The 13205-nt window shown below is 46.7% G+C and overlaps 1 protein-coding gene across 2 annotated transcripts in view; it reads right to left on the bottom strand.

Annotated features, from left to right (window-relative positions):
- MMRN2 (multimerin 2) overlaps nt 1-13205 on the bottom strand; it is a 39157-nt gene that overhangs the window by 4646 nt on the left and 21306 nt on the right. The window contains exons 2-6 of one of the 2 annotated variants that reach the window (XM_084841877.1): nt 10083-10205; nt 8767-8873; nt 7269-7343; nt 6213-6365; nt 2203-4074 (exon numbers count right to left, since the gene is read on the bottom strand). In XM_084841877.1, coding sequence (XP_084698003.1) covers nt 2203-4074; nt 6213-6365; nt 7269-7343; nt 8767-8873; nt 10083-10205 — 2330 coding nt within the window. The remainder of the gene's footprint in view (nt 1-2202; nt 4075-6212; nt 6366-7268; nt 7344-8766; nt 8874-10082; nt 10206-13205) is intronic. The other variant, XM_084841878.1, reaches the window with a different exon arrangement.

The raw sequence follows: 13205 nt of genomic DNA, 5'->3' as shown, positions 1-13205 counted from the left end.
CCATAGGACATATGCTGAGGCCTGGACTGGTTTAAAGACTCCTGCTAGCATCCACATCCTTGCACAGGGCCAGAAGCAATGTGCTGCTTCTGACATGGTGACACGCCACACAAAAAGAGGGCACACCAGGAGGACTCCGTGGAGTTTTCTGGGCACACTGCTTCTTCTCCACCTCAAATCATCCACTGACAGTTGTGTGTGCCTCCATGCACAAGGGACCCCAAAAGCCTGAAGCCAGCCTTGCCTAACCACAGAAAGTGGGGTTTACGCCAAGAAAGGGCTATGAGAAGGCAGCAGAGAAAATCTAGATACTGATCTAGATTTTGTGATCAGGGATGCACAACCCACAGGCCTCATGTGTCCCCCTCATGGATGCCCTGGCACATACACACACCAAATGCACCACCACCAATTTCCCTGCTCTTCACTCCCTCCCCCAAAGATCCTCAGACAGAACACTTTTCCCACCACTGCAAGCAGCAAGAAGAGAGCAATCTGTATCAGGATGGCTAGGATATGTGTGTGTGCATGTGTGTACATGTATCTATATGTGTGTGTACATGTACCTGTATACGTGTGTGCATGGAGCTCCTGACCCCTGAGCCAGCATCACCAACCCTCTTCCCCTCCAGCTGTATTAAACAAGGCTTTAGCTGTCCCCACACGAAACAGAGGATAAATAAGGTGGGAGTCACCGTGGCTGTAACTCTCATGGCTGCTTTGGAGCTCCTCAAGTAAGGGTGGGCAACCTGTAGCCCATGAGCCATATGTGGCCCTTGGAGGCTGCCTGTGCTGCCTCCCATGGATGTCCCCCCTTAAGGCAACAGTCAGGATATTTAAATTGACAGCTAAGTTCCTATAGAGGAGCAATGACTGCAACAATTGTCCAGTACAAAGAGCCAGCAATGATGCCTTATTTATTTAGTACACGTATATCCCACATTTATTCCATCATGCAATCTCACATCGAGACACTGGCCAGAGCCAGACTTGCTTAACTAAAGCTAAGTTGAAGCTAAGCAAGTCTGAGTCCAGCTACTACCTGGGTGGGAGATTCATAGGCTCTCACACCTGGCCCTGGGGCACTTCGTAGCATCCATCTCACTAAATGGTCCTTCAAGCATCTAAGATAAGATTCTTGCCTAGTAAACAATAAACTGGCCCCACTCAAATTAACATGGAGATGTTCTCCACGTTAATTCTTTATTTACATGGAGCTGCAACTTTATTAACATGGAGCAGTGGTCAGCCATTGTGTGAGCAGAATGCTGGACTAGATGGATCCTTGATCTCATCCGGCATGGCTGGTTCTTATGTTCTTAGCATGTTAATCCAGCAAGGGTTTTTCAAAGTACATCAGTACAAGTTTCATGGACCAAAACAGACATGATGCTATTTACCCTATTAGTAATTGTGTGCATTAGAAACAACAACTGATAGGCATGGAGACCCCCAATCCAAATTAGGACCATGGTATAGAGTGGTAGGTGGCAGTATTGCAACTGAAACTCTCCTCACAGCCTGAGTTCAATTCCAGCAGAAGCTGGGTCCCAGGTAGCCGGGTCAGGTCGACTCAGCCTTCCATCCTTCCGAGGTTGGTAAAATGAGTACCCAGCTTGCTGGGGGAAAGGTCATGACTGGGGAAGGCAATGGCAAACCACCCCGCTACAGTCTGCCATGAAAACACCAGCGAAAGTGGCGTCCCTCTAGGAGTCAGCAATGACTCGGTGCTTGCACAGGGGGAAACTTTCCTTTCCATAGAAGGACTTAATCCTTTGTGCCTTCTGAGGTCCGGATTCAGATGTCCTCCTCACTGCTGGCATTTACAATGGGAGGGAAGCTGCCACTATTGCCAATAGAGGCTTCTCTCCCAGTGCAAATAGGAGCTGCATGGACAGTGAGATCAAGATCGGAACCAAGGTGGGGGCAAAGGTTTAAATCCCCCCTCCCCCCTCTCCACAGTCCCAATCTTGGGGGGGCAAAGGTTTAAATCCCCCCTCCCCCCTCTCCACAGTCCCAATCTTGGGGGGTGGGTTTGGAGGGGGAGGAATAGCACAATTACTAATAGCGTGAATAAAATCACATCTTCTCTGGTGAGGTACTTTCAGGTCCCTGCATACATGATACAGTGGACATAGATCATAAAAACCACAATGAAAGGTGGTGAAAGGTCATTAAAGGGTGTTGCTGGAAGAAACGTACCTGTCTCCAGAATCTCCGTATGTATCTTGTTTCTTCCATTTAAGGTACCTCCTCTATGGTCACTGGGCTCTTTCATGTCTCTCAGTTTTTGCCGCTCCTGACCTTTCAGCTGCTTCCTCATCCTTCTGCCCACCAGTGACTGAATCTTTGCAACATTCAAAGTTACATTTGCAGCAGCTAATTCTTTCTGACTTCCAAAGAGCTTTTGGAAGATCTGTAGGTGTTCTTCAAAGTTTTGTTGGACTGACCAAAGATCTTCCCTCAAATTCTCCATGGAAATGCTGAGTGGTTCTACTAGGTCAACCTTAGTCTGATTACAGCAGGAATGGGTGTGGTCCCATTGCAATGTGTATTTCTTCATTTCCCTGCTGAGGTTTCCAATCTCTTTCTTGAGGGTCATGAGATCATGATATGCTGGATTGTCCAGGGCATCCCCCACAGCAGCTTCATGGTTTGGCTCCATGTCTTCCACTCTACCGTGCTGGGTGCTGGCCTCTTGCACTGTGTCCTCTACTTGCTTCTCAAGAACAGGATGCTCAAGAGACTTATGGGTGTTGGGGTTGTTCTGGTAATCCATCTCCAAAGAGTGAATCCTCTTCATCAGAGATTCCAGTTTCATAGCTTGCTTCTGGAGACTATCCAAGATCAATCCAACAGTCATCATCTGAAGTGATGACAATGAAGTGCTGGGGTCATCTTCAGAAAAGACTTCCATAATTTCCTCTCCAAGCAAGGCCTCAAGTGTTCTCTCGTGTCTCATTGCATCTACCAGCAGGGAGTTGAAAGAGCTGTTGAGATACTTGATGTGCCCATGCATCTTCTCGTCATTTTTTTTCAGGATGCCAATATTCTCAAACAAAGTCTCCATGTGAGACTTCAGAAGAGACATGCCGTCTTCCAGCTTCCGACTCCGTTCCTGTTGGAAATCTAGAGACTCATGTATAAGGGGGAAAGCTGCAGCAAGATCTTTTAAACGGGCCTCCAGTTGCTTCATTTCTTCTCTGTTGATCTGGGTGATGTTCGCTTGATCTTCCATACCAATGCCTGAAGGGTGATTTTCACAGTGGCATACTTTCATAGACCTCTGTAGTTCCCAGTGGCTTTCTTGAATATTTGCCAGAGTATTGTTGACAGCTAGAATCTTCCTCTCCAGATCTACTCTGTATTCCTCTATGATAAGACTCTTCTCTATTAAACCTACTCTCATCTCCTCTATGTCACGCTTTGAGTTGGCTCTTACGCTCTCAATTGCATTAGTTAGTTCTTCGTAGTCCTCATCAGATTCCTCAAGAAGCTCCTTCAGCTGTTGAGCATGCCCCGCCAGACTCCGATTGAGGATCTCAATGTCTGTCTCAGTAAATGCCTCCTTTTGGCTGCCAAATTGTATTGGGAGTCCTGCTAGGTTTCTGTTCAGGGTCTCAAGCTCACCTTGAAGCTTGTTTTGCTCTTGTCTAATGTTTGTTATACTGCTATTTAAGGCTAACCAATAAGAGTGTTGTATTTTGTGATGTCTCTTCAGCTTCATGTCAGTGTCTGCTTTGATCATGGTGAGATTGTAGTGGATAGCCGCCTGGTGTAGGTGTAAATCACTCTCTATATCTCTCTTCATCTGGTCGACCCCCAAGACATTGGCTTGAACTTTGGATTCGAACTTGGTTCCCAGCTCTTGGAAATCTTTCTTGGGCACAGTGCTTTCTTGGAATCTCTCTATGCTTTTCTGATTGGCCGCAACATTCTGCGAAAGGTTTTTCAGGGCAGTAGAAAGATCCTGCAGGCTTTTATTGAAGCTTGCCCAGACGGGGTTCAAATGCTGCTTTAAAAAACTCTCCATGTGGGGCAAGAGTGTTTGCTGGAGGAATTGTTCCTGGGCATCTGAAATTCAGTGCAATGTGAAAACGATTCCAGATAATATGAACATTTATTTGTTTAGAACAAGGATGGGGAGCTGGCAGCCCACAGAGCCTGCATGAGAAAGCCCAACCCCCCTTTGCCCCACCCCCATGCAGGAGTTAGGCTGCCTCCCATTGGCTCCAATAGGAGTTTTTCTCAAAACTACTTGCAGGGCAGTGGGGTGGTTTGGGGGAGTTGCAGTTGGGAAGGAAGGGTTAACCCTCCTCAGTGCTGCAACACCCCCCCCCCATCATCTCCACACCCACAGCAATTAGGTATGAAAAAGGCCTCCCATTAGAGTGAATGGGGGTGGGGGGCTTTTCCAAGCCTATTTAAACCATGAGGGGAACTTTGGGTTAACCCTTCTCTCCCCAGTGGTGAGAGAAATTGCCCCCCTGCACCGCAATTAGTTGGAAAAAAAACTCCCACTACCTCCAATGGGAGGCTTTTTTCAAGCCTAATTGCTGCATGGGGGGTGGGGGGATTTTTCTGTGTATGTGTATGGATAGGAGTGTGTGTGAAGGGGAGGATTAGGCCCTGCCCACTGATGGTATGTGGCCCCTGGATGGGTATCCATGAATGAACTCAGACTTGGTGGTGAAAAGGTTTCGCAGCCTTTAGAGTGAGAAGGTTTCTCGCCCCCTGATTTAGAATTATCACTCGCTCAAGCCCGAATGCTCAAGACTGAGATTCAACACCCCTGCTTTAAGAGCAGCTGTGTGATGTGTCAAAATTAACAGGTGAACCTTTGCACAGCACAGAGGTATATGCAAATGCTTATTCATCTCTGCTACTCATCGGGGTGTGTGTGCAGGGGTGACATATGACGTGGTGACAACTGTATTCATGCCCATTCTACCTTAGCCTGCTGCACAGATGCCATCATAAAGCAGGTACCTTCAGTGGATCTCAGGTATCATATTGGGACATATTGGAGCAGGTGGTCCCTTAGATACATTGGGCCTAGGCCAGTTCAGGTTCCAGAAATGGTAACCAGCACCTTGAATTGTGCTTGGAAGGGTAACAGGATGCCATGCAGATGGCTGATGTCATGTGTTCAAGGAGGCTCCTCCCTGATTGGAAAGCGGGAGAGGAGTCTCCTTGAACATGTGACAGTCTGCACCAACCGAAGCTTCTCTGAACTGGGTTCAAGGGCAGCCTGAAGTACAGCACACTGCAGCATTAGCATGCGCTAATGTGTTATTATCCCCCATATTGCAGATGGGGGTGCAGAGGGAGGCTAACTGGCAGCAGCTCCCCAAATGTCACCTATCAATTTGGTGGCCAATTTGGACCCGATTGATTTTCTTAACCACTACACTGCCTCATTTCACCTTTAATATTTGGCCCAATCCCAGATTTATACTTATTCAATTGTTTCCTGGGATGATGGCCATCTTCTCCAAATCTATTTTATTTCTGTAAAGTAAAATGCAAAGACCAAATTGCAAACAAACAGTCATGGTTTTGTGCCATCTCTTTCTCTGGGATATAACGTAAGCAGAAACCTGATTGCATCCACTGTTTATACAGTGTATTTATGTTTATACAGGAACATAAAAGGAGCTCTGCTGGATCAAACTGAAGGTCTGTCTGTTTAATCCAGCATCCTTTCTCCAGCAGTGGACAGCCATCAGGCATGGCAAGCAGGACAAAATTATTATTTATTACATTCTAATTCCACCCTTCCTCCAAGAAGCTTAGTGTGGCATACATGGCCATCTCCCCTACCGCCGTTTTATCCTCACAGCAACCCTATGAGGTAGGTGTGGTTAGGCTGAAAAGCAGTGACTGGTCCCAGATCACATGGAATTTCATGACTAAGTTGGGGAAGGAGATGAGGAATTAGATTGGTATGGTCAGTAACTCTGTGTGTGCACGTGAGATTTCAGGTCTTACAAACACATGGATGTGTATGGTATGTGTGCAATACACACACACGCGTGCGCACGTATAATACATATTTAGTTGCTTTGTCTATTATTATAATATATAATATGCACCCAAACACACAACTCTTGTGGACCAGCCATCCCAAAATGTTCATTGGGTTGCATGTCATTGATTTGTGCCCCCCTGTTCCCCTGTGGCTTCTGAAGCTGCTCCTCTCTCCCACACACCTGATGGCTTGTGGCTCTCTTCTCCGTTTGTGCTACTGACGTTAGGCTGAAGCGCCTTCTGTAAGACTCCCAAGTTGTTTGTTGCCTGATGAATATCATTCTGCAGATCCGCCAACAGGGCTTCGTGGCTCTGATGGGCTTCTATAATGTCCCCTGAATCCAGCAATGAAGGTGTTGGTTGCAGAGAAACAACAACAGATAAAACCCTTTCGGGGCTACCTTCGTATGGAAGGTGGCCCCCGGAATGAGGAAAGCATTCTAGAACATTGCAATGAAGCTTTACAAATGGTTAATGAAGGGGTGGTCACCCACCTCCTGCTGCACTCTGTCTGCCATCACAGGGCTGGCTTAACAACATTGGCTGCAAATGGCACCCACCCCCACGTCAAGGTACGTAGTTATCTTGGCACCTGGAAATCCCATAAGCACCTCTCCCTCTCACTGGCAGTAAAAATGCAAGAATAGTAGATTAGATAGATTCAATAATTAACAGTTTGTTGCCCTTTCATGATACCCAAAATCAGCTGCCTGAGGCGTCCACCTCACTCTGCCTAATAGTAGGGCCAGCTCAGCGCTAAAACCCCTGTGATCCAGAGGCCCAGGAGAAGCAGCAGGTGAGTCATTCCACCACCATGTCAAGTTCTCTGATTTCCTCCTGCACGTAGAACCCAGGCCATAGCTCAGTGGCACCACAGCACACAGGGAGTTAGGGAGGTTGAAGCCTTCCCTCCCCAGGTAGAATCTCAGTAAAAATCCTGCCATGCAGCAGTTAGGAAAAAAACCTTCTACTGGCACCATCCTTTTGCCTAAGTCTATTCCATGCAAAAAGTAGTATATAAATAAAGGATAATAATGATTATTAATTATCAATTATTTATTATACAGGAACCTCCGTTCAACATAAGTAAGCCTTCTCCATCGCAAAGTCATCATCTTCATCTATCTGGTAACAGTATGAAGAAATGCCATACAGAAGGATAAGCTTTCCATTTCGTTAGAACAGGATCTGGGACACATTATTCTAATTGTGGAACAATATACTGAATTCAAACATACTTTGGCTCAAGAATGCTTCTCTTTCTTCCTCCCAGCGTCCTGGCTGATTGGTGGGCACCGGAAGAAAATTAGGCTCTGCAAGTGAAGTTTGATGTATCGGTGATTTTCCTTATGCCTTGGCTTTTCACAGCTCAGTGGGTGGGTGCGTGGAAATTGTTTGTTTATTTATTTATTTATTTAGGTAAAGTATTTTATTCCTAAAGCATCCTAGACTTTAATCTTTTTCTGCCAGCCATGCTAATGTATTAGCATCCATTTTATAGCACCGAATTTATAAATAATCCTTAACTTTTAGATCAAAGTATTTCACATATAGTTTTATCATCACTACGAAAGCCCTGTAAAGTAGGCCAGCACTCTCCCCATCTTGCAGATGAGAAGATTGAGGTTGAGAGATATAGGCCTGGATCCTGAGAATGGTGAAAGGAAGGGTGTTCACAGAAAGGGACTTTGCTATCCTCCCCTCCCCTCTGCAACCGCCTGTGCCCAAAAAAGCTTCTCCAGAGGATTGGGCAGCCCTCCTGAACAGTGTGGACTATGTTGTGGGCTGGGGGGTGCAGGAGGGGGAAGGCACCATGCAAAAACTGGGTGGAGTTCCCCCTGCACAAAGTACCACCTCTCAATTTTGGCCCATTCCCTTCCCCAGCAGTACCCAGCACCCCACCCCATGCTGTTCAGGAAGGTCCCAAATCCTCCGGAGAGGCTTTTCAGGAGCACAGGCGGCTGCAGAGGGAAGCGGAGGGTGGCAAAGTCCCCTCCCATGATCGTCCTCCCATTTATGGTTCTCAGGATCCAAGCTACGGCAGGGTGTGCAAGGCCACCTACTTAGTCTGCTCATGGTAGAGGCAAGATTTGAACTGGGGACTTCCTGCTTCACTGCTCAGTTTCTTAGCAACTACTACATTTGCTCTCGGTGCACCACCACCATCACCACCTCCTTCCTCTATTGCAACCTGGAGTCCTCCAGATGTTTTGGGGCTACAACCCATCATCAGCCCCAGCCAGTATTACTAATGGTCATGAACAATGAGGTTTGTAGTCCAAACCATCTGGAAAACGCCAGGTTGGAGAAGACTAGTCTAGAAGACCCTTCTGGGTTAGGGCATTTTTACTTAATGGCATGTTTACTTCCTGTGCTTCTAGTGAGATATCAGAAACCGCAGGGCATGTGGGCGAAGTCCACAGCACTGCTCCTTCCCACACTCTTTCTGGAGACCTGGGCAATGTCTGGCATGGGAAGGAGCAGCGTGGTGGACTCCTCCCATGTGGACAGGGTTTTCTGTGGTTACCTTTGCAGCAGGAGAAGGAGCTGAGTGGCAATTACTCCCACACCTCAACACTAATGTCAGAAGGGAGCTTGGGGTAAGAGGTAGACCAAACGAATCTGGCCAGCACCCTGCACAAACTGGGTGCCTATAATGTGACCCAGAATATTCTACAGGATGTCCCTCCTGTTCTGTCTAGCCTCAACATTTCTTTGCCTTGTGGCCTTACTTACCATGGTGTTCACAGTTCTTGCCAATGTAGCCAGGGCAGCACTTCCAATGCAAAGAGGTGACAACTTTTTGTTTTACCTGGTAGATTGGTTTGAAAGCCGTCCTGTACCTAGAGGGGTGGGGGAGAAAGGAAATGCTTGACAGATAGCAGGTGGGCAACATGATTTGTTTCTGGGACCAACCGTTTATGCCAAGTGATTATGATTAAAAACACAGAAACAATTAATTTAGAAAAAATATATCAAGCTGCACTCTCCTTTTCATTGCATGTACAACTTTGAATGAGGTCTAAGTCAGGTTCAGTAACTGGCCTTAACAATATTGAAATTCTGTGCACTAGTTAAGCATTTGATTACTCCATTCTGTGTCCAAAATGACAAAGCAATCCGACAACACTTGATCACATGGCAAGCTCAGTCACACGGGCTCCTGGAGGGTCCTTATGAAGGTGATGGAAAGGGAAGTTGGCTTCGTTAGCTTGGGTTTGTTAGGTTCATTTGTTAGCTTTCTTGAACTTGGGTTTATGGCTATGCTCGTGGACATGGCTCAGCTCCTTGGAGCCAAACACTGGTAGCTTCAGTTGAGCTAAGATTTTTCAGGCAGATTCGCATACTGCATGATTCCTCTTGGCCAAAGTTGGGGAGCTTCACTGAGTCTGTCATTATCAAGTAGGCTGAGAAACAATGCAGTATCTGAATTCCCCAATAAATTTAAGAAAAATGTAAATTCATGTTCCAGTTGAGAGAATCTCAACTGTACTGCTGAATTCTTCTTTGGGCAAAATTTGGCAGTGACTTCATGGGAATCAATCAAACTATCTATATTGCCAGACTACCTCACTTAGTTGAGCTTCTGCTTCTGGTTACAATTAAACAATCAGCTTTGAACATCTGACATAATCTGATCTGGTAAATAATGAACTTCCCAAATTTGTCTTTCCAGGTTGTGACATGCAATGAACTTCTGTTCGTGTTTATTTGGGCCGTGCGTTAATAATGTCTCAAGCAGCAGTGTGATTCGCAAAGGAGTCAGGCTGGGGAACATCCACATTACCCTTAAACTGATTTAAAAGGAACCCAACAGGAACCCGACAGACTACAATCCCTATTCATAGGGTAGACGAGGCCTTAAAGCAGAGGTGGACAACTTGTGGCCCTCCAGATATTTTGGCCTACAACTCCCATCATCCCTCAACTTTGACTGTGCTCACTAGGGCTGATGGGAATTGTAGTCCAAAACATTTGGAGAGCCAGGAGTTGCCCACCTCTGCCTTAAAACTATCATGAAACCTCATTAAGAGGAAGAGCTGCCAACTTACATGATCTTCTGGCATTCTGGAGCCCCATTTGGACATGGCTGCTGTGACTTAATGATATACTTCTCGGTCTTGCAAGCAGCTGCATACGTGGCCATTCGGGACCGAATGAAGGAGCACCAGTTCCTAGGCAAGAAGAGGGAAACACAGGAAGGAAATATGAAACTAGCCACCAGGGAACTCTATAAATCAGGCAAGCATCGTCATTTTTACAAGCAGGCTCTCTCTGCCTTTAATGAGAGCTGTGCAGGGAGAAATCAACCACATTTCTTATTGTTGCATTGCCATGCTGGGGAAAAGCCTTCCCTGTTGATTTCTGTCTTCTGTGTAACACAGAAAGAGCCCCTCATTAAGGTAACTATAAAAGGCATAAGAATCCTGCCCCCCTTTTGACTAGTTTCCCTACATACCTGTTGGCGAGCCAGCTATACGTATACTGTGTGTATATATATATATATATATATATATATAGTTACGCTCTTGCACCCCAATCCTGCAAGGGGAGAACTAGCAGGGGCTTCATCACTTACTCAGACCTCAGACTTGTTTCCTGGAAGGAGGGCACTGGAGACTTTGATGTTTCTTTTATAGAAGGTTTATTTACACTGAGCTCAGGATGAAGGCCTACAGCATCACAACTCCAAGCATTCCCTGAATCTCTGCTTCCTCTCAACTGCCTAGGGATCTTCTCCTGCAAGACAGAAGTAGCTCTCACCTTTTGTCTTAGGGCTCCTGCACACTAGGCTTTTATCCTGCTATGGAGATTGCTTACAGACATTTGGGGGTCATGTACACGATGCAGCCCTCATTCAGGGAACCTCCAGCTCTTTGTGAGCTCTGTTAAGTTGTCTTCCATGATAAGGAAAGTCTGGCATTTTCCCTTCTCCCGCCATGGAGTGGACATAAATGATGGTGTGCGGTTTAAAATTGCTTTAATTACAAATAAAACAACAGTGCCACCTAGTGGCTTTGTAATGAAACACATAGCTCTCATTGAGAAGTTTAGGGGTTCTTTTTAAAGCCACCTGGAAAGGACCGGATCTTATCCCACAAAGATTCCGGAAGCAGAAGCCCCGGTGAATTGCAGGGTTTTTAGCCTTGTGTGATGAAGCCCTGTGATTCACCCTTCCCCCAGATTCACTTCCTCCTACCCCCTCAGGCCTTGTAGAACAAATGTTACCAGTTCAAGAGTTACAGGGCTGGTGGAAATCTTCAATCTCTTTGTACTCAGCAGCACTGAGTTGTAAGGTACCCCTGGAGGTAATATAGGCTGACCTCAAACACATGACACTATACATGAGCGCACACCTTCTCATCCCTAGGCTTTTTAACTGGATGGCATTTTGCAGGTCCCATGCAAAATCATGTCCCGTCCCATTACTAGCGCTGAGATCTGAGAAGCCAGTAAACAACCAGCTTCTGCCAACCTCCACCTATGATCTGAGTGACAACCAGTCAGGGTCTGCCTTGGCTCTACCTGTCAGATTCTGCTGCTAGGTCATCGGAGCAGAGGGAGTTGCCTTATACCGAATCAGACCGTTGGTCCATTTAGCTCAATATTGTCTTCCCCAACCTGGTGCTCTGCAGATGTTCTGGACCACAACTGCCATCGCCTCCAGCCAGGATGGCTAGTTATCAGGGGTGGTGGGAGTCCAACACATCTAGAGAGCACCAGGTTGGGGAAGGCTGATCTACACTAACCGGCAGTGGCTTTCCAGGGTTCTAGACAGGAGTCTTTCTTGGTCCCACCTGTAGATGCTGGAGACTGAACCTGGGACCTTTCTGCATGCAAAGCATATGTTAGGGCCCTCCCACTTTCTGCCCACAACCCTCTGGATTCCACTCAGGCTCCACCCCCAACCCAGCAAGTTCTGTTAGGATGCTATCTCTGGCCTGCCTGTATGGGCTCATCTCACAGATCCAGCATTTTGGATGAAAATAAAGGCTGGCACACAGTGGTAAATTTTGGCGTGCAGGTGCTCATCATGATGGTTGCTATAGTCATGCTCCCAAAGAGAGGCCAAAAATCCAGGCAGCTGTGTCGATCCATATCAACAAACCAGTTCTAGTAGTTTTCTTCTCTGCCAGGAGCAGGCCTTTTGCAAAGCTATTGGGTCTTAATTGCCCATTCAAGACCAAGCCACCCCAAAATACTTTGTATTACAACAGGGGTAGCTCACAACTATATATTGCTGCTGAGAACATTCATTTCCTTCCAGCTACTGTAAGGATTACAGCTAAGCTCAGAGGGAACAAGGGCGTCAGGTGGGGGGTGGGGTGCAGATGACATCAGTGTCCCTGCTAATCAAAAATTCCCAGCACAGGAGTACTGGTGCCACTACACCACTGTACTCTACTCACTATATGCTTTGGTACAAACAAGGGCCCCCTTCATGGATCACTGCCTTGTGTGGCGAAGGGGCTTGCGTCACTCAGTGAAGCCATAAGCTATGCCGTGCAGTGCCACCCAAGACAGACAGGTCATGGCAGAGAGTTCTGACAAAATGTGGTCCACTGGAGAAGGAAATGGCAACCCACTCCAGTACTCCTGCCAAGAAAACCCCATGGAACTTATCACAAGGCTAAAAGATATGACGCCGGAAGATGAGCCCCTCAGGTCGGAAGGTGTCCAATATACTACTGGGGAAGAGCAGAGGGTATTTCCAAGTAGCGCCAGAAAGAGTGAAGCGGCTGGGCCAAAGCTGAAAGGACACTCAGCTGTGGATGTGTCTGGTGGTGAAAAGAAAATCCGATGCTGTAAAGAACAATATTGTTTAGGAACCTGGAATGTCAGATCAATGAATAAGCTGGAGGTGGTCAAACATGAGATGGCAAGATCAAACATCGACATCTTGGGAATCAGCAAACTAAAATGGACAAGCATGGGCGAATTTAAGTCAGGTGACCATTATATCTACTACTGTGGGCAAGAATCCCTTAGAAGAAATGGAGTAGCACCCATAGTCGGCAAAAGGGTGGGAAAAGCAGTACTGGGATACAATCTCGAAAACGATAGAATGATCTCAGTACAAATCCAAGGCAAACCATCCAACATCACAGTAATTCAAGTCTATGCCCCAACCACTGAGGCCGAAGAAGCTGAGGTTGATCGGTTCTGTGAAGACC

The sequence above is a fragment of the Heloderma suspectum genome, chromosome 3 (genome assembly GCF_057233095.1).
Source record: "Heloderma suspectum isolate Gila_16-S chromosome 3, 16-S_ref, whole genome shotgun sequence".
In the NCBI taxonomy this organism is placed as follows: Eukaryota; Metazoa; Chordata; class Lepidosauria; order Squamata; family Helodermatidae; genus Heloderma; species Heloderma suspectum.
The sequence above is the reverse complement of the archived record's forward strand: the minus strand, read 5'-3'. Positions and strand labels throughout refer to the sequence as shown.